Source organism: Melitaea cinxia, chromosome 6 (assembly GCF_905220565.1).
Source record: "Melitaea cinxia chromosome 6, ilMelCinx1.1, whole genome shotgun sequence".
NCBI classification, from domain to species: Eukaryota; Metazoa; Arthropoda; class Insecta; order Lepidoptera; family Nymphalidae; genus Melitaea; species Melitaea cinxia.
Window position 1 is genome coordinate 4,191,612 of NC_059399.1, and position 19,056 is coordinate 4,210,667.

At 30.1% G+C, this 19,056-nt stretch overlaps 3 protein-coding genes across 3 annotated transcripts in view; all 3 read left to right on the forward strand.

Moving 5' to 3' along the window:
* Positions 1–4,655, forward strand: part of LOC123654493 (facilitated trehalose transporter Tret1-like) — a 33,585-nt gene extending 28,930 nt beyond the window's left edge. Inside the window, exons 6-10 of the mRNA XM_045590392.1 lie at positions 2,108–2,249; positions 2,597–2,723; positions 3,168–3,358; positions 3,689–3,827; positions 4,381–4,655. Of these exons, the coding sequence (XP_045446348.1) occupies positions 2,108–2,249; positions 2,597–2,723; positions 3,168–3,358; positions 3,689–3,827; positions 4,381–4,502 (721 nt within the window). The 3' untranslated portion in view covers positions 4,503–4,655. The remainder of the gene's footprint in view (positions 1–2,107; positions 2,250–2,596; positions 2,724–3,167; positions 3,359–3,688; positions 3,828–4,380) is intronic.
* A 2,378-nt stretch (positions 4,656–7,033) lies between these two features.
* Positions 7,034–10,887, forward strand: LOC123654494 (facilitated trehalose transporter Tret1-like). Its single transcript, XM_045590393.1, has 9 exons — positions 7,034–7,235; positions 7,316–7,474; positions 7,757–7,896; positions 7,986–8,218; positions 8,287–8,425; positions 8,655–8,781; positions 9,114–9,277; positions 9,821–9,959; positions 10,628–10,887. The coding sequence occupies exons 1-9, from the start codon at positions 7,034–7,036 to the stop codon at positions 10,885–10,887; spliced, it is 1,563 nt and encodes a 520-aa protein (XP_045446349.1).
* Positions 10,888–16,868: 5,981 nt separating this feature from the next.
* Positions 16,869–19,056, forward strand: part of LOC123654210 (general odorant-binding protein 70) — a 28,851-nt gene continuing 26,663 nt past the window's right edge. Inside the window, exon 1 of the mRNA XM_045590128.1 lies at positions 16,869–17,139. Coding sequence (XP_045446084.1) covers positions 17,059–17,139 — 81 coding nt within the window. The 5' untranslated portion in view covers positions 16,869–17,058. The remainder of the gene's footprint in view (positions 17,140–19,056) is intronic.

Here is a 19,056-nt window from a genome sequence, read left to right on the forward strand (position 1 = left end):
AATAATACATATAAAAATAAAACATATATTACACCCAGACTTATGGTGGAAATCGATCTCACAACCACTTCAAACTACTCCATCGGGCTAGACTGAATGTATAATCAAAAATATACTCTCACAACTACAACTACCTCCATTACTATATTTTTAATCAAAGCGATATAGGAACTAATTGTATATGGTAGAGCTAATCTCAACTCCGTGATCAGCTTACTTAGACTCTTAGTTACTTATTATTATTATAGAGAAGGGTTTCAACATTATCTTCACGATAAAACTTAATTAAAAGAGAAATATTTAGTATGCATTTTTAATTTGAACATTTTTTTTTTGTCACAGTAATTGTTCTTGCATCTCTTCTAAACTTTTGTATTTTTATTCTATTTGTTTCTAAGAAATTATCTCTCGGCAATATTTACATTCAGACGTAAACTGTCCTCAATTCCATCAACAAATACATTTCTTTACAGCGTGCCTCGTTGTTGTTTTGTTTTAAACAATGTATTATTTACTAAGAGAGCATTATACGCGAGAATACTATTTAACACCTGTTACAATTATTTACTTACGCTATAGGATACAACGTCAGAAAATATCACTCGTAAACAAATACGAATGGCGTAATGACTTATAAGAGGCTAAAAAAGGAATAAAAATAATATTATTATTTCCTCAAAAAATAGAATTCGTGAAATTAAAATTTCAGTTTTTTTTATAATTTCATAATATTCGTAAGAATGAATGGTACGAAATTATTTTGCGTAACCAAATGTTTATTTTTTAACCGACTTCCAAAAAAGGAGGAGGTTCTCAATTCGACTGTATTTTTTTTTTTTTTTTTTTTTTTTTTTTTTTTTTTTTTTTTTATGTATGTTACATCAGAACTTTTGCCCGTGTGGACCGATTTCGACAAATTTTGTTTTAATCGAAAGGTGGTGTGTGCCAATTGGTCCCATTTAAATTTATTTGAGATCTAACAACTACTTTTCGAGTTATATCTAATAATGTGTTTTTACTTGACGCTTTTTTCGTCGACCTACGTTGTATTATACCGCATAACTTTCTACTGGATATACCGATTTTGATAATTCTTTTTTTGTTGGAAAGGGGATATCCCTAGTTTGGTACCGTGATAAGGAAACTAGGATCTGATGATGGGATCCCAGAGGAATCGAGGGAAACTCTCGAAAATCCGTAATAACTTTTTACTGGGTGTACCGATTTTGATAATTTTTAATTTAATCGAAAGCTGATGTTTATCATGTGGTCAAATATAAATTTTATCGAGATCTGATAACTACTTTTTGAGGAATCTTTAATAACGCGTAGTTGCTTGACTATTTTTTCGTCGATCTACGTTGTCTTTGTACTATATTACTTTGTACTGTACTGCATACTTGTACTATACTGCATGTGTATACTTTGTACTGTATTACTTGTCGATGTAATTGAAGTCGGTTTTTTTTTTCGTTTGCGAGCAAACACAATTATTTTCATATCAAGTGCTTTTTTAAGTCTTTTTGATTGCAATTCTCTGAATTAACGATGATTAAGTAATTATTAATATTTTTACGACTTATATTTATACACACATCGCTTTTTAAATTTAACAATATGTCTTATTATAATTGAAATATCTAGTTACCAAAGGTAATAAAAATTCTATGCTAGTTCGAATAATGTGCGTTTCGAAATGAAATTAGTGTCACGAACTCCTGTCGAGTTTAATTGTTAGTTTGGTATATCCAAGTTTCTAGAACAACTTTGTAACGCAAAAAGTATAGGATAAATAAAACTATTACATTTTAATTGACTTCAAAAAAGTAGGTGATTTTTAAGTCTATTGTATTTTTTATGCGTGTTACCTCATAACTTTTAGAGGTTGCACTAATTTTGATGATTATTGGCTCGAAAGCGAGTACTTGTCGTGTGGTCCCATTTAAATTTAAACGAGATCTGCGTTTACTTTTTGAATTATTCCTAATAATGTATATTGAACTATACTTGTCGATGTAAATAAGTAATTTTTTTGTATTTAAAAACAAACAATTAGTTGACAATGCTCTTAATTTTTCGTGCTCAATTAGATTGTTTTTGTTACTAGATTAAAATCACCGAAGGAAATATTAAAAGCATTGCTGTCTCCATCTGCACTTAAGCCTTTTGGAATCCTGGCACTCTATTTTTTCATTTACCAGTGGTGTGGAGTCAACACTATTACGTTTTATGCTGTTGAAGTTTTTGAGGTGAGACTTGAATTATTTTCTCTATTTATTTATTTATTTATAACATGTTAGCTTACCTGGTGAACTCCGTACCGCCACATGAAATGTTGAGATTTTTTTTGTCAATATATCGATTTTAAAATATTTTTTTATACAAAGCTTGCCGTGACGATAACGAACCTAAAAAAGGAATTATTCAATTTGGTACAAACGTTTGGATTTACAAATATTTTCATTAAAAAAATATTTTTTTTAAAGTCTTAACTAATAAAGTTTCGAATCGATATTAGTAAAGCAACGTTAAAAGTTTGTTTCATGTTGTTAACAGGAATTTTTTTTACATATATTATCTATTATTTTCGTTACAGTCCTCTGGTGCATCATTAGACAAATATTGGTTGACGATATCTATGGGAATCCTCCGAGTAATATTTACGGTAGTAGGCTGTATTTTGTGTAGGAGATGTGGGAGACGACCGCTTACGTTTGTTTCTGGTAAGTCCTTACTTATTTTTAAATTAAAATTTTCAGCTTTTTAAATACAAAATATCTTAATAATACAATTATTATTTCTATGGATCCTTCAATATGTCGGTTACTTATTGAACTTATTACAAGTTTATTTTTACTGATTAGTCTTGAGTCGTTTTGTGATAACTTTGGAACTCTTTCAAGATCATTTGTAAATAAAAATCAAAATTATAATTTGCAAATGGTTGTATATGATTTATAACTAGCCCGTTGCCGTATTTTTAGTGACCCTGCTTTCTGCTGCGAGGGTTACGATTTCAATTCTCGCTCCGAATCTGGGTCTTTAATGTAAATAAACCTGCATATGTACATCAGCTGTTACCTATGAGACAAGCATTTAGTTTTTGACCTTAGGAACAGACGCCCGTGTGTGTATTTAAAGATGTTTGTTCATTTTATTTACTACAGCTCTCGGCTGCGGCAGTATGATGATTACCCTCTCCGTATATCTTTACTTTGTCCAATACTGGAAAGAAAACGCTATCCCGCCGCAACACTCCTGGATTCCAGTCGCTAGTATCTACCTTTTCACAATATTCTGCACTTTGGGATATCTCATCGTACCATGGATCATGATCGGCGAAGTCTATCCTACTCAGGTATGTTCATCATTGTTTGTTATGATTTTTTTTAATTTGCTACCTTTGAACGGATTCTTTGATTCAAGGTGTTTTTTTTTCGCATATAATCGCATGTTCAGTACAGTGGCTTTTTAAAATATTTATCAGAAATAAATTCTCATGTACCACTACACGTCCTTCTACAAGTTTTTCTAAACATATCCTATCATGATCAATTCTTTGATCGATAGAAAATGGTTTACTACGAAAAGCTAATCAGTCACTGTTTTTCTTCGTGTTTTGTAATACATAGAAATAAAGAATACATTTATTCATTTAAACTTTGTTACAATAAGTTAATTATTATAGGTTCGAGGTATAATAGGAGGATTGACTACATGTGCTGCTCACTTATCGATATTCTCAGTAGTAAAGACGTTCCCGTATCTGAAGCATTCTCTTAACGACTACGGGGTATTCGGATTATATGGAGCTATATCAATAGCTGGTGAGTGAGAGTATTTTTAAACGTACTTAATACACATACAAAAAACACATTGATTTCTTACTTGATTTTTTATCTGTTTTTTTAAATAATCTAACGTTAACTTTAAATTAAAACGTATTAATATGAAATAATCTTTCATGTTTATTAGACTAAAAGTCACTGTGTGGCTATGGCCGACCGATGGTGGGATAACCATCCAACTGCTGGCTTTGAAATACACAGGCCGAAGTTGGGCAGAAGCGTCTTCGGCGCGACAAAGCCAACCCAGCGGTCACCAACCCGCCTGCCCAGCGTGGTGACTGACTATGGGCAAAACATATGAGTTTACGCCATTTTTGGCGTGAACTTGTAGAGGCCTATGTCCAGCAGTAGACTGTGATAGGCTGAAATGATGATGATGATGAACGATGAGACTAAAAGTATTTTGAAATTATGTTAAATAAGCACTGTAAAATTAGTTTTCACAACATAATTTAACTATTTTTAGGGGTTCTACAAGGACCTACATTAAGATAACATTTACATTAATTCTTTATTGAAAATCTGTTTACAGGTATGGTATTTTTCTACATATTTTTACCTGAAACTAAAGGAAAAACACTACAAGAAATCGAAGATTACTTTTGCGGAAGGACGAAAAGTTTGAAAAAACCGAGTGTCACTGAAACAGCTTGAACAATTACACAACAATGCAAGGGTACTTTTAATGATAATGTATGTTGAAGTATATTACATACATCTATATTAGAGGTTATTAAGATGCTGAAACTACTAAATAAGATGTTTTTATTAGATTTTACTTTTGTAAATAAAACTTTTAAATAATTCTTTAAGTATTTTTTTAATTAATGTGAAGGAAAATATCAATAACAATAAATCCTCAAATAGGAAAATTTTAAATTACGGTTTGTAAGCCTATTACGTATTTATAATACATAAAAAGATTGTCCATTATAAATGAAATAAGTATGTTACTCAAAATGTACAATGTGTACTTATTTTTAGAAATTATACTTTAAGAAAAACTTGTAAATTATCTTTGTATCTCAAAACATCACTTAAACTGAATCGCTTGTTTAGTAATAGGCAAGTTATGAAATATGGGTTTAACTTTCGAAATAAATAATTATGGAAATATAAAGTATCAATATAAAACATATTTTTGGAATCGCTATTTACATAGGAGTAAATCAATTTATACCATCATATTATTGTAAAAAGTACTTTAATTTATTGTAAAAAATATAAAGTTTGTACAGAAGAAAATTAATAAGATATTTTTAGTGCCATTATAAAAAGATAACTTATTTTTAGATATATTTATTGATAAATTGTAAAATATCTACACCAAGTAGCAGCTTACAAAAATTCCAAATACTTATTTTAATAATGTTCATATTTAAAATGTGCCAGGAGATGTTAACAATTTTCAAAAAAAAACAATGTTACCATGAAGTATTTGTTAATAAATTTAAGAAAATACAATTTGATTGTCTTTTATTATTTGTAATCCTTTTGCACCTTTAATTTATTAAGTATTTAACACATTAAAATCTAGATGCTTATCACTTTTTTATTACTATCTGTAACACAGCTCTTCAAATATTCAAATAGCGCTTCTTCGCAAGGGTTTAATTATTTTAGTAGCAAAAAGTAACAAACATTAAAACATTTTCATAAAACTTTTTACTTGTGATATTTCTGTAATGAATTATTAAATTGCCTAGTACCCATTTGGCCATGAAAAAAAAAAAAATACCCATTTAACAAACGCTTTTGATACAAATTGATCTACAGTAAAATTAAAACGAAATAAAAGAAATTTCTATGGCTTTTTAGAACAATGCAGTCTTTGTTTCAAAATATCTCAGAATAGATCCAATAATATTTGTGCAATCAATGCAATAGTGCAAACTATTACAAATGTTCGAAAACATGCACTGCATTGTTTTCTGTTTCGTTATCTTGCACTGGTGTACTGCGGACCTACCCAACCTTCAAAAGGAAAAGGGTAATAATTTTAACAATATCTCATTAGAACAGGAGTGGATTGTGAGTTTTTTGGGCCTTGGGCTACTAGTACTGGCGGGCCTATTAATTATTATTCAAGTTCCTAATTACAATTTTTTAATAAACTGTTTTGTATAGTGATCGAGGCACTATATTGTCACCTTCTCTTCTAGTCATAATTGAAAATTAATCTTTTTTAACAAATGTAGAAATTCACAAATCACACATAATTACAAAATCAAACAAATTATTTTCTTCTTACGCAGCGGTTGCTTTATAAAGTACTATGCATAATGTATACAATCCTCAAAGAAAGTAAACGTCTATTAAGCATAGATTTTGACCATTTTTCAACAAATAATTTTTTAAATAAAAATTCGACTCTAATTAATTCCCTCTGCTCTCTCTCCTTCTCCTCTAAAAACACACAGACCAAACACGAGCAACAGGGGAATTCCCTGTTTCGTTCGATAGTTAGCAACACAGATCGATCTCAGAGTTGCCAATCTGATTATTTATTATTCAATCTTTTATTTAACTATTAAATTTATATATTTTTCTTTAGTAAAAAATAAATATCGTCTATTTTTTGAATAGGCGTTAGAGGCCCTCTGCATCCATATGAAATCAAATACTGACATAGTCCATATAGGAGTTGTTTTATTTAAAATAAAGAAAAAAAAATTATAATTCAAAATCTTATGAAGCATCTATACGATTATAATTAATGTTATAGGAAAAAAATCAGTCCGTCAAGGAGATGGAATTGAATTCGATTCAATTTCTCGAGGAACGCTTTTACAAATATTAGCAGCTTTCGAAGAAAAAATAAAGAATCGCATGGGTAAAGAAGCTAAACCAATTTTTATGGCAGATTTTGTCAATAATAGGTATACCAGACCCTTTATTTATCCTAAATTTGTTAAAACATCAAAAATGTAAAAAAAAGTCAAACATTGCTAAATGGAAAAGAAGATGGCAGCTAAATTTGTAATTTTTAACTTTAATTTTTCTAAAAATAAAGTGTTTAAGAACAACCACGACGTTTTTTCTTTTTTTAATATATGACTAAAAAAGCTTGCTACTTGACAATTACAAAATGACAGTAATCATAAGAAATATTTCAATTTGTGAAAGAAGAATAGTTTTATAAGAACCCTTGTCATATACTCACATTGACATACAATGATTAAATAATGTCCCAAGAGTTGCAAGTCAATTATCCAGATCCTGGCTTTTGGACAGAAACCTCACTGATTCAATTGGTTTATGGTATTTGGGTAAATTTATCAATGATGACAATTGGTTTGGCTTATGGTTTTTCAGCCGTAACACTTCCACAGTTGCAGTTACCTGATTCTACTGTAAAAGTTTCACTTGCTGATGAATCGTGGATTGGTTTGTTATCATTTTTGACAGTATTTTTTTTATTTTTTAAGTTAAATTTTAGTGAAAAATAATCTATTATTATTTAACAGCCAGTGTATTATCATTAGCATCTCTTGTTGGTTGCTTGATATGCGGATATTTAATAGATAAATTTGGACGTCGAACTATGCTCATTTATAGTCAACTACCAGTTTGTTTAGGATGGCTTCTAACTGGTGTTGCTAGTTCAGCTAAATATATAATACTGGGTTAGTAAAAAGATTTTAATTTGAGTCGATTGAAATTTTAACAATCAATTCTGTAATCGTAAGTTAAATTTACACTATTTTAAGTGATTAACAAAATTTGATTGCAATAGCGAATGTTTTGTTATTTTATGTTAGTTAAAATCGTATGACCAAAGCGTAAGAGACTAGGCTTAGTGGTAAGGTCCTTAGGTTTAAGGTAATATACCTAAGCTAAAGAAGATAACTGAAGTAAAATAACTATAATGACGTCATATTATGAATTTGAATAAATTATATTTAAAGGTAGAGTTATTACTGGCGTCGGTATTGGTATGGTGATGTGTGTGCCAAGAGTTTACATGACGGAGGTTTCGTTACCAAATATGAGAGGCGTGATTGGTTCCTTTCCTAATATTGCTATATCTATTGGTATCACTATTCAGGTAAAAATTACCAAGATTTTGTTTTGTCTATTACTCTATATATAATAAGTCAATAATTTCTACAATACATAGTAGTCAACAATTTTCAGGCAACTTTAGGGTCAGTTTTAAAATGGTCAACATTGTGCTACGTGAGCAGTGTATTTACATTGTCGCTATGTCTAGTTTATTTCCGTCTACCTGAAACACCATATTATTTACTTCAAAAAGCAACAATAGAGGATGCGAAGGCTTCTCTAAAGAAATTTCGGTGTAAAAAATATAATATTGAAGCTGAAATGGAAGAACTTGAAGATTTTAAGAATGACAATGATATTCACAAGTAATATTACCCACAAACGCATTTAAAAGATTTTAGTAAAGTCGTTTTATTTTACATATTAAATTTAGGTTATGTTTTAAGGAGCAGTTAATGGCGTTGCTGAAAAGATCCTCTTACAAACCTTTTTGTCTTATGACAATTTATGTTATAATATCTCAGTTGTCGGGTTCATCGGTTATTTTCATGTGGACAGTTGATATATTGGAGGTATTAATTATTTAGTTGATACGTACCTACTTTGGTAACTTAGCTCTACCTTGTTATAATGAATGAGATTGATAGACTGAGACTTGATAAGTAATGAGAAGTAGTAAAAGGATTTTTTCCTTAATGATTATAATTGCTTGAGAAAATATGTGTTTTTGTAGATTTGTAAAAGTATGCACGGATGTTCGCTGTAACTCTTTAAGTAATGTGATTTTTGTGTTATTAACAGAGATCAAAGTCATCAGTTAACGCTGAAGTAGGAAATGTTGCTCTAGGCATTACAAGGATTATTATCTCAATAATAACTGCTGTTCTTATTTTCCACGTCGGTCGAAGACCTTTGGCGATAATTTCTGGTACCACTGTTTTAAAGTTTATACTTTTTAGATTATACAACTCATGTTGTTGCGAAGTTGTACGTTTTACCAGCAATTCTTCTTTAGTGTATGTGAATTAAACGCGGCAATTATTGTTCTAGTTATAGCCACAGTACAGTTATAGAAATAAAATGAGATATATTTGTTTTGAATTATTTGAATAAAAATGAATTTAATTGTATTTCTTAATATACCACACGCAGTCGTAACATTTATAAATAAGCATGGCGTTTAACAACCGCTCTGGTGTGGTGGTTTGTACTTATACCAGTCGGCTGTTACCTATAATAAAAATAATGTCAAAATTGCAGGTCTAGGTGTCGGCATAGTGTGTATCTCTCTCAGTCTCCTGATCAAATACGAGGAGCAATCAACGATTTTACCACAGATTGGCTATATGATTTACATCATGTTCGTAACGATGGGCTACTACACTCTACCTCCACTCATTATGTATGAACTATATCCCTTACAAGTGAGTGAACAGTCTTGATTTGTTAAATTGTTATTTTCAAATTGAATATTATTTTAAAATATTTAAGCGTTGACTCTGTACGTACTAGATAATCCATTACAAACTCTTCGTAAACTAAGATGCGGTTACACTAGGAGATTTTCTAGGGCGAACGTTCATACTAAGCCCAGGGCTCCAATTTTCACGGTCGGGTATCAGTAGTCCGAGCCCCCAATATACCCTCTTAGCTTTCTGGTTGGTTAAAAGATTATCGAAATAGAGTCAGAAGTTTTAAAGACTACAAATTAAGTAACTAATTATTTTCTATAATATAAAAATAAAAAAATAATGTTATAAACAGAAATTTTATCATTGTCTACGTTTTTCCATTACTAGGACTGGTATTATTAGTTGTGCTATGATTGTCGATTTTTTTTTTTTTATTTCTCTTTCAACTAATTAAATCGGATAAAATCATTCTATGATTGGTTATTAAATATTTATTTTAAAATAACAATAAAAATAAAAATATTAAATTATTATTTTAAATATACTTCTTTTCAGGTTAGAGGTTTACTTGGAGGGATATCAATATCAAATTTAAATTTATTTATATTCTGTTCTAATATATGTTATCCATATGTGAGAGACGGTCTTGGTTTTTCAAATACAATCCTTGCTTTCGGCGTTTGTTCTTTGGCAGGTGAATGATTTTATCTATAATATATTATAAAGAAGTAAATATTAAATTATAATATTCTAGTGTTATGATAAAAGTAACAAACTATGTTATACAGTGTTTTTTTACTAGAACAAATTGGAAATCGTGCGGGATACTAATGAAATACGATTTCAGTAAAGATAATTTTTATGGAAATACTTAAAAATGTTAATCTAATAAAATATAATCTAATAAATAAAATTCTCGTGTTGCGGTGTTTGTAGTTAAACTCCTCCGAAACGGCTTGACCGATTCTCATGAAATTTTGTATGCATGTCGGTAGGTCTGAGAATCGAACAACGTCTATTTTTCATAGCCCTAAATTATATTATATATGGGGGGGGGGGGGGGGGGGTTAAAAGGGTTAATAAAATACTATGAAATTTTATGTGCATATCGGGTAGGTTTGAGAATCGGCCAAAATCTATTTTTCATTACCGTAAGTTATCGGGTCAGCTAGTTATATAAATAACATACTTGAATTAATGTTGTCTATTGACTTTAAACGCTTAAGGGATCATTTTTCTGTATGAAAAGTATAACTTTATAACAAGAAAGAGAATCAAATTAACTACAATATAATCTTCTAAAAACAGAGATGTTTCTTAAAAAATACATAATATGTACGTATAAACTCTTATTTCAACCAGGTTGCATCTTTTTATACTTTTGCCTGCCAGAAACGAAAGAGCTAACTCTACAAGAGATCGAAGAATACTATAATGACAGGCGCTCAACATTGACGTCACAACGTCGACTCATTTCCATGCAGGTGTTGAGTAGAAGTGCAACTTCTAGTAGATCTCTTGATAAAGTAACTACTGGCAGGACCAAGAAAGGAGAGTCACGAGTTACCTTCCATAATGGTCCCAGTGTGAAATATGTGTCAAAACATAATGAAAATAAATAATTTGTGTTGATATAAAAAAATAAAAATAAAATTATTTTGATACTATGTGTGGCTAAAATTTCATACTTTTTATATTTCTAAAATGCGACCAACATGATTTCATCAGTTTTTATTAGTACCAATCCTTTTTTAAAAGAGTGTTTTGTCTTTATATTGAGCTTTTAATATTAATGTATACTAGTTAATAAATAAATAAACAAATAAAAAAAAATATATTGTATTCCTAAAAATATTTTTGTTCCTACAAAAAATTTCAAGATTTTTTAGAGTAGAATACTAGAGTCCGAAATTTGCTATTGTCGAATTGCTGATTCAAACAAATACTAGAAAAAAAAAAATAGTAATTATATAAAATATTTTTTTATTTTCTATACAAATGAATAAAATTGGAGTGACTGTTTGTAATACTAAAATAACCGCTTTTTACTAAATGCACAATTATGGATGCATACTCGACACCTATACCAAAATAACATTTTTACAATTTTTGTCTGTCTGTCTGTCTGTTTGCTCCGGCTAATCTCTGAAAGCTGATGTAATAAGGAGTAATTGAGGCTTTTACTTTTATTTTAGAAATTTATTTATTTTATAACTCTGAGAACTGAAAAATAACTTTTTTGTTAAATTCCACGCGCGCACAGCTAGTTAATATATATTATTCATATAACTAATTTTATGTTTGATTGGCGTGGAACAATCTTTGGGTGGGTTCAACGATACAACTTTAGTGTTACTTTATAGATTTTTGGTACAATTTGTAAATAAAAATTAAAATATGTAACTAAATTCTTACATAACCTATTACATATTTACCATTTAAATATCATTTATCTCAATAAACCAGTTATTAACTACATAACAAGCATATAAAATTAATTTTTAGATACACTTGTTTTATGACGTTTTTCATTCTAAACTTAATGCTATGTTTATTATTTAAATTTATAATAAAATTATATAATGAGACGTTAATGATGTTAAGGTCAGATTTTAAATAATTTAAATTTATTTTAATTTAATAAAATATATATCACGACCGAGCGAGTTCATTAATATTTTTGATATTTTTAGAATCAAAAACATTGTAAGTATTATTTTTGTCCCGCAACGCTAAAGCATTGGCGGTATTTTAAAATTAATATAGAGCAGCCCAACTCAATCAACCTTACAAATGATCATATCTTAATAACACTCCTTTCAAATAGTGTTTAAATGTTAGGGTGTCTAAGGTACTCAGAGCTCCTGTGGCTACATTTTTTTTTTATAAATAACCAAACACATTATTATTTTATACCTAGGCTTGGGATGGATATCGAAGCTTCAAACCTTGGATCAAAACAGAATAACTGCAAACTGCACCAACAGGCTAGTCAGACACTGTGTAACGCTAAGGAATGCGAATTCCCAACAAGTCTCATTCTACTGGGGCCATTGAGCATAAAGCATTTAATATTATTATATGTACCTGTACGTTATGATCACTATCAAACCTTTTACCTGTAAACTTACCGCGATGGTCGTTCTGAATGTTTCACTTTGTTCTGTTGCAGACGCTATTGCTTCTGATGACTCTACTTACTACTCTATAATAATAGAGTAACATTCGTTTTTACAAATATTTTTTTCCTCCATATCATTTAAAAATCCGGTCACCAACCCGCCTGCCCAGCGTGGTGACTATGGGCAAAACACATGAGTTCACGTTATTTTTGGCGTAAACTTGTGGAGGCCTATGTCCAGCAGTGGACTGTATAGGCTGTAATGATGATTTAAAAATCAATTTAGGTTAAGGCTACAAATTTATACTGAAATTTTTCATATTAATTATGTTTGTATTTTCCTGCTATAATAATTTCATCATCCGAGATGAAGACATAACACGCTATACATCACGAGATAAAATATAGTTAGCACATATTAAAGTACTCAACTTAGGTTTCACAAAGGACCTAGATTCGCGCGCCTCATATGTCTATGTCTTACTTTAGTACATTGCTTCATAGCGATAACTATCATAATTATGCATTTCATAAACCTTTGAAAGTAATTAAAGAATATTCAAATTATGTTTAGTAATAATACCGAGATTTTAAGGATATGATTAATAATATTTAATCATCTAGACGTATGTTATCCGATGTAAGATTGGGGTAGTTATCATAGCAACTGATTGTTGCTAGTTCGAAACCTGCTCATGACAATTTTATGTATAAGGTCCTTACAGCTGTTTGTTAAACTCTGAGCTTTCGTGTTTGTGTAATTTCAATTTCCGGACCTATAATTTAGGTGTTCATCCTCTCTATAGTCTATATAATTATATAGGTTAGGTCTATATATCTTGTGTAAATATTTTTCTTATTAATAATAATAATTGTTATCCGTTCTTAGAAATAATTTATTAATAATTAATTGATGATGATGATGAGTAAAATAGATTATTTCATTTTCATTCGAAAGTACATAGAGCGGCCTCATCGCTGAAAAAAGATCTCTTTCAAGCAATCTCGGGGCGGAGGAGATGGTCTATACATAGATATAAAATTTTTAATTAACAAACAATTAATTTTAATAGACAAACAATTTTTAATCTATAAATATTATAAAAAATTGACGTTATTATATGAAAAAAAAAAAATTAAGTCTTCTTTTAATAGAAAATTAATTTCATAGATAATTTATGAAGCGCTCTTTGTAATCAATAAAAAGCGTTAAGACAATAAAATTGTCCCGTAGACTTTCTCGCGTGAACAAGCTTTTTGTTTCGTCTATTGTAATATATAAAAATGGGACGAGAAATCTCAGACAGATATATAATATTATATAATTCATAATTGTACCATTTTTAACCGACTTCAAAATAATAATATATATGTATGTATGTTGGGGGATAACTTCGTCGTTTATGAACCGATTTTGATAATTCTTTTTTGTTGAAAAGAAGATATTCCCGGTGTGGTACCATGATAAGGAAACCAGGATCTGATGAAGAAATCCCAGATAAATCGAGGGAAACTCTTGAAAATCTGCATAACTTTTTACTGAGTGTACCGATTTTAATGATTCTTAATTTAATCGAAAGCCGATGTTTATCATGTGGTCACATTTAAATTTCATTGAGATCTGATAACAACTTTTTGAGTAATCTTTGATAATGCGTATTTACTTGACTATTTTGTCGTCTACCTACGTTGTATTATACTTGTCGATATAATTGAAGTCGGTTTTTCTTCGTTTGCCTGCAAACACAATTATGTTATTATTTATCTTCTTAACAATAACAAAATAGTCTAAAATCTTATTAATATGTAATGTACATTCGTATAGTTATTAATTATAATAAAACACAGTTTTTTAAAAGAGTAACCGTGGAGTTTCTTTATTCTTCTCTGTAGAATCTACATTTTGAATCAGTATAGCTTCAATTTTAGCCGTAACTAATTAATTAACTGAGGTAGGGCACAGCAGAAAATTTCCTGCTTAAAATATGGAGCACTCCCACTGGGGTAGTACCTCAACCTTACAGAAGATCGCAGCTAAATAATACTGTTTTCAACCAGTGCTGTGTTCCTGAGCCGTACGCTTGTTTGCCGACCTAGTTATATAAAAAAGCGCTTTTCATTTGTAAAGCGAAGATTGTTAGCAATCGTCGCTTTACAAATTGCTTTTGAAGTTTAATTGAATTCAGTAATACCGTTTCGTAGCCATTACCTTTTTAACCGACTCAAAAAAGGAGAAGGTTTCTCAATTCAACCGTATATCATATTTTTATGTATTTTCGCGGATAACTTTGTCGTTTATGCTGATTTTGCTGATTCTTTTTTTGTTGGATTCCCAGGGGTGGTATCATGATAAGGAAAATAGGATCCGATGATGGCATCCCAGAGAAATCGAGGGTAACCTTCGAAAATCGTAGTGGCGACTAGTACGTTTGTTAATTTTTTAACCGACTTCCAAAAAAGGAGGAGGTTCTCAATTCGACTGTATTTTTTTTTTTTTTTTTTTTTTTTTTTTTTTATGTATGTTACATCAGAACTTTTGACCAGGTAGACCGATTTCGACAAATTTTGTTTTAATCGAAAGGTGGTGTGTGCCGATTGGTCCCATTTAAATTTATTTGAGATCTAACAACTACTTTTCGAATTATATCTAATAATGCGTTTTTACTTGACGCTTTTTTCGTCGACCTACGTTGTATTATACCACATAACTTTCTACTGGGTATACCGATTTTGATAATTCTTTTTTTGTTGGAAAGGGGATATCCCTAGTTTAGTACCATGATAAGGAAACCAGGATCTGATGATGGGATCCCAGAGAAATCGAGAGAAACTCTTGAAAATCCGCAATAACTTTTTACTGGGTGTATCGATTTTGATAATTTTTACTTTAATCGAAAGCTGATGTTTATCATGTGGTCACATATAAATTTTATCGAGATCTGATAACTACTTTTTGATTAATCTTTGATAACGCGTATTTACTTGACATTATTTTCGTCACCTTACGTTGTATTATACCTCATAACTTTTTACTGGGTGCACCGATTTTGACGTTTCTTATATAAATTAAAAGCTACTATTTGTCACGTGGTCCCATTCAAATTTAATTGAGATTTGATTCGTAATTTGTGAGTTATATCTAATATTGCGTATTTACTTGACGGTTTTTTCGTCAGCCTACGTTGTAATAAACGTTATATCTTTTTACTGGGTGCACTGATTTTGATCTTTTTTGTATAAATCAAAAGGTAATACTTGTCATGTTGTCCGTTTTAAATATGATTGAGATATAATGAGCAATTTTTGAGTAATCTTTGATGACACGTATTTACATGACGATGTTAAGACGACTGTGGTCATGTTCAATACTTTGCCACAACGCCATCTATCAAAATGTTATGAAATTACTTCGTTCACTATCGATCAAATTACAATATTCCACTAGAGTAGAGAGTAGCAGTTTATTCGTTATAAATATATTTGAGCTTTTAATTTTTGAGTTATCGCTAATACTTGGTATTTACTTGGCTATTTTACGTCGACCAACGTTATATTAACCTCATTACTATTTTACTGGGTGGACCGATATCGATGATTCTTTTTTTAATCGATAGGTGGTGCTTATCATGTGGTCCCATTTAAATATAATTGAGATTTGACTCGAACTTTTTGAGCTATATCTGATATGGCGTATTTACTTGACTGTTTTTGGAGTTTTCTCCTTAAGAATCGATTTTCATTTAAGGCCCCGGAATGAAAAAATTGAACAGTAAAATCTACTGAACGAATGACCTTGTTAGAGATGGCGTTCAGACGTTTTCTAATAACGCAATTAGGTTCCGATAGATGGCGTTATTGCATTAATTTATTCACAATTTGATATAGTAATAATATATTTCTTAGACTAGTAAGCCTTTTTGTGCCTATTTAGACAGTTGATCTGAAGGGGTAAACTCCAGTCGTGCATCGGAGCTGTGTGAAAACATGAACATTACATATTTTTAATAAAAAAGACATAAACCGTAATTCAATATAAATCCGCTTCAACTAAAAAACCCGCCGTAATAAGCGATGTCAGCGCTTCGCGCGAATCGACGACGGGCCTTTTATGAAATTTCTGCCTACAATCGCTAACAAAATGTTAGAAATAACAGTAGAACATTATATAATTCTACAATTTTATAATGTCGCGTTATATGGAATACGAACAAAGTATTACTATTTTTTCGTCGATCTACGTTGTATTACTCTTCGATGTAATTGAAGTCGGTTTTTTTTTCGTTTGCGAGCAAACACAATTATTCGTCTACTTACACATTGCATTACTTGTTGATGTAATTGAAGTCGGTTTTTTTCGTTTGCTAGCAAAACAATTATTAATTTTAGTAAAAAGTATACATTGTTATTTCAAATTAATATAAAACCTTATTTGTTGTCATATATAAATATCTATTGCAGAAACGGAACGATTAGTGACAGCTTGAAATAGGCGCGAAACCCTCCTACGCGGGCCTTTCAAAAATCAGCGCACTTACAACCAAGTTTCATATTGCGTTCGGTCGCGCGCCTTTCGCCTCACATCGCGTAAATACGTTCGATAATTAAATTTATTTCTATCGCTTATTGATTTCATTGAATAATTGTTTTATCTCTGTAAAAAAAGTAAATAAAAATGTATAAAGTTAGTGCGCTTCTGTGGTGTTTATACGTTTTCAGCGTTCAATTAAGTGATAGTGTTATATCGGCTGAGACTGTAAGTAATTAACTAATAAAATTATTAAAATTACCAAAATTTATAATAGTGCATTAGTATTTATTTCATCAAAATATATATATAGTATTTATTTAGTATTATTAATTTATTAATTACTAGTGTTATTATTTATTATTAAATAACTCAAAGTAATACAAATACAGATAATTAACTAAATTAAATTAGTTGCAGTAAATTTTACAATCACCAAGAAAAAAAATATCACTTTAAAATCAATCAACTTGTTTTGCACATGCTCCAGATTCTTGTCAACCTTGAAAGCGTGTGACTGTTACTTAAGTCATATAAACGACCTATTATGATATAATCAGATATAGTAGAGTTTTAAGGGTCAAAATATGTTGAAAACACCTGTTGATTTGTAATAAATTATGTAAAAATTAAGCAAAAAATTACCAAAGATATCCTGTCCGGTGGCGCCTGCTTAAAATTTTAAAATAAAATTGTGTTACAGTCAAAATATTTGTCAAGTATAATACTGCTTCGTGTACGGTGACTATAATTATGTTTGCTTTCAAAACGAAAAAAAAAACCCGACTTTAATTTACATTGCGACAAGTAATACAACGTAGGTCTGTAGTAGAAAAAATTGAAAAACGCACTAGTCGCCACTAGGATTTTCGAGGGTTCCCCGATTTCTCTGGGTTGCCATCATCAGATCCTGTTTTCCTTATCATGGTATTTAGTAATAACTCAAAAAGTTCTCATCAGGTCTCTATTAAATTTAATGGGTACATACCATACCATATAAAAAAGACCTTCTGTGCGTTAGAACTTCTCTTTACTGAGATAAACAATATGCTATAAAAGATGCAGGCCAATGTCTATAGGGGCGGTGGAGCTACAAGCTAGATTTAATGGAGTGGAGAATTAATCAAAAATATTATATTAATGGAAGTCACGCGGAATGGTTTGTAATATAGAAAATATTATCAATTCTTTTAGATGTAAAGAAAGTCGTAAATTGTGTTATGTCCACTTGAGAGGCATCAAAACCTAATATGAATGAAATCGATAAAAATGTAAAAAAAAAAATCACATTAATGGCAATATATTAGCGTTTTTTCGAACATACAATTTCATCCAGTGCGTAATGAACTCGAAATCGTATAAAAAATTAAGGATTGTGTTTACTAATTACGTATTACTTAAATACTAAAATCGGGTGTATAATTGTTGGCGTTGATCAAGCAACGAAAATTAGTTAATATAAATAGACAAAAATTAGTTGATAAAACAAGTCCATAAAACTTGTAATTAAGACGTAAAACCTTAAAAATACTTTAATCATAACTGAATTTGAAATATTTAAATTGTGTGAAAAGCTACGAATTGTCACTATTCTGTACGGTTTAACCAAGAGTCAACATGTTAATCGATTCCGCACGCAGCTTGTTAGCACTAACCACAAACTAGCAAAAGGTTCATTCACATGTCATTTCTTTCTATATCTATTGAATAGAAATTGAGTCATCAAAAAACTTGATGCAATACAAGTAAAGGTATTATTGAAGATGATTGATTTCTCAAAGTACTAAATATTACGCCGCTCTCTATAAAGACTGTGATCTAAATTATAAATATAAATATATATATATATAATAATTATATATCTATTTATTTGTTTATCTCTATCTAAGCAAGTGTACTAAAAATATAAAAACCTCGTGTTGACTTAAAGAAGAAAAGTTTAGAGAGTTGTTTGATTCAAGGTCGAGGTACTAATATTTTCTTTAAAGTCTCTATATTATGAGTGTTACAAATGTACAATGTTTGTGTTACAATGTTTACTTACGAAAAAAATCCTGTCATCAAAACATTTCAAATTCTGAACTTGTCTAGAATTTTCGTCTACTGATGATTTACAGTTGATGAGAAGTTTTGAAACAAGCACTT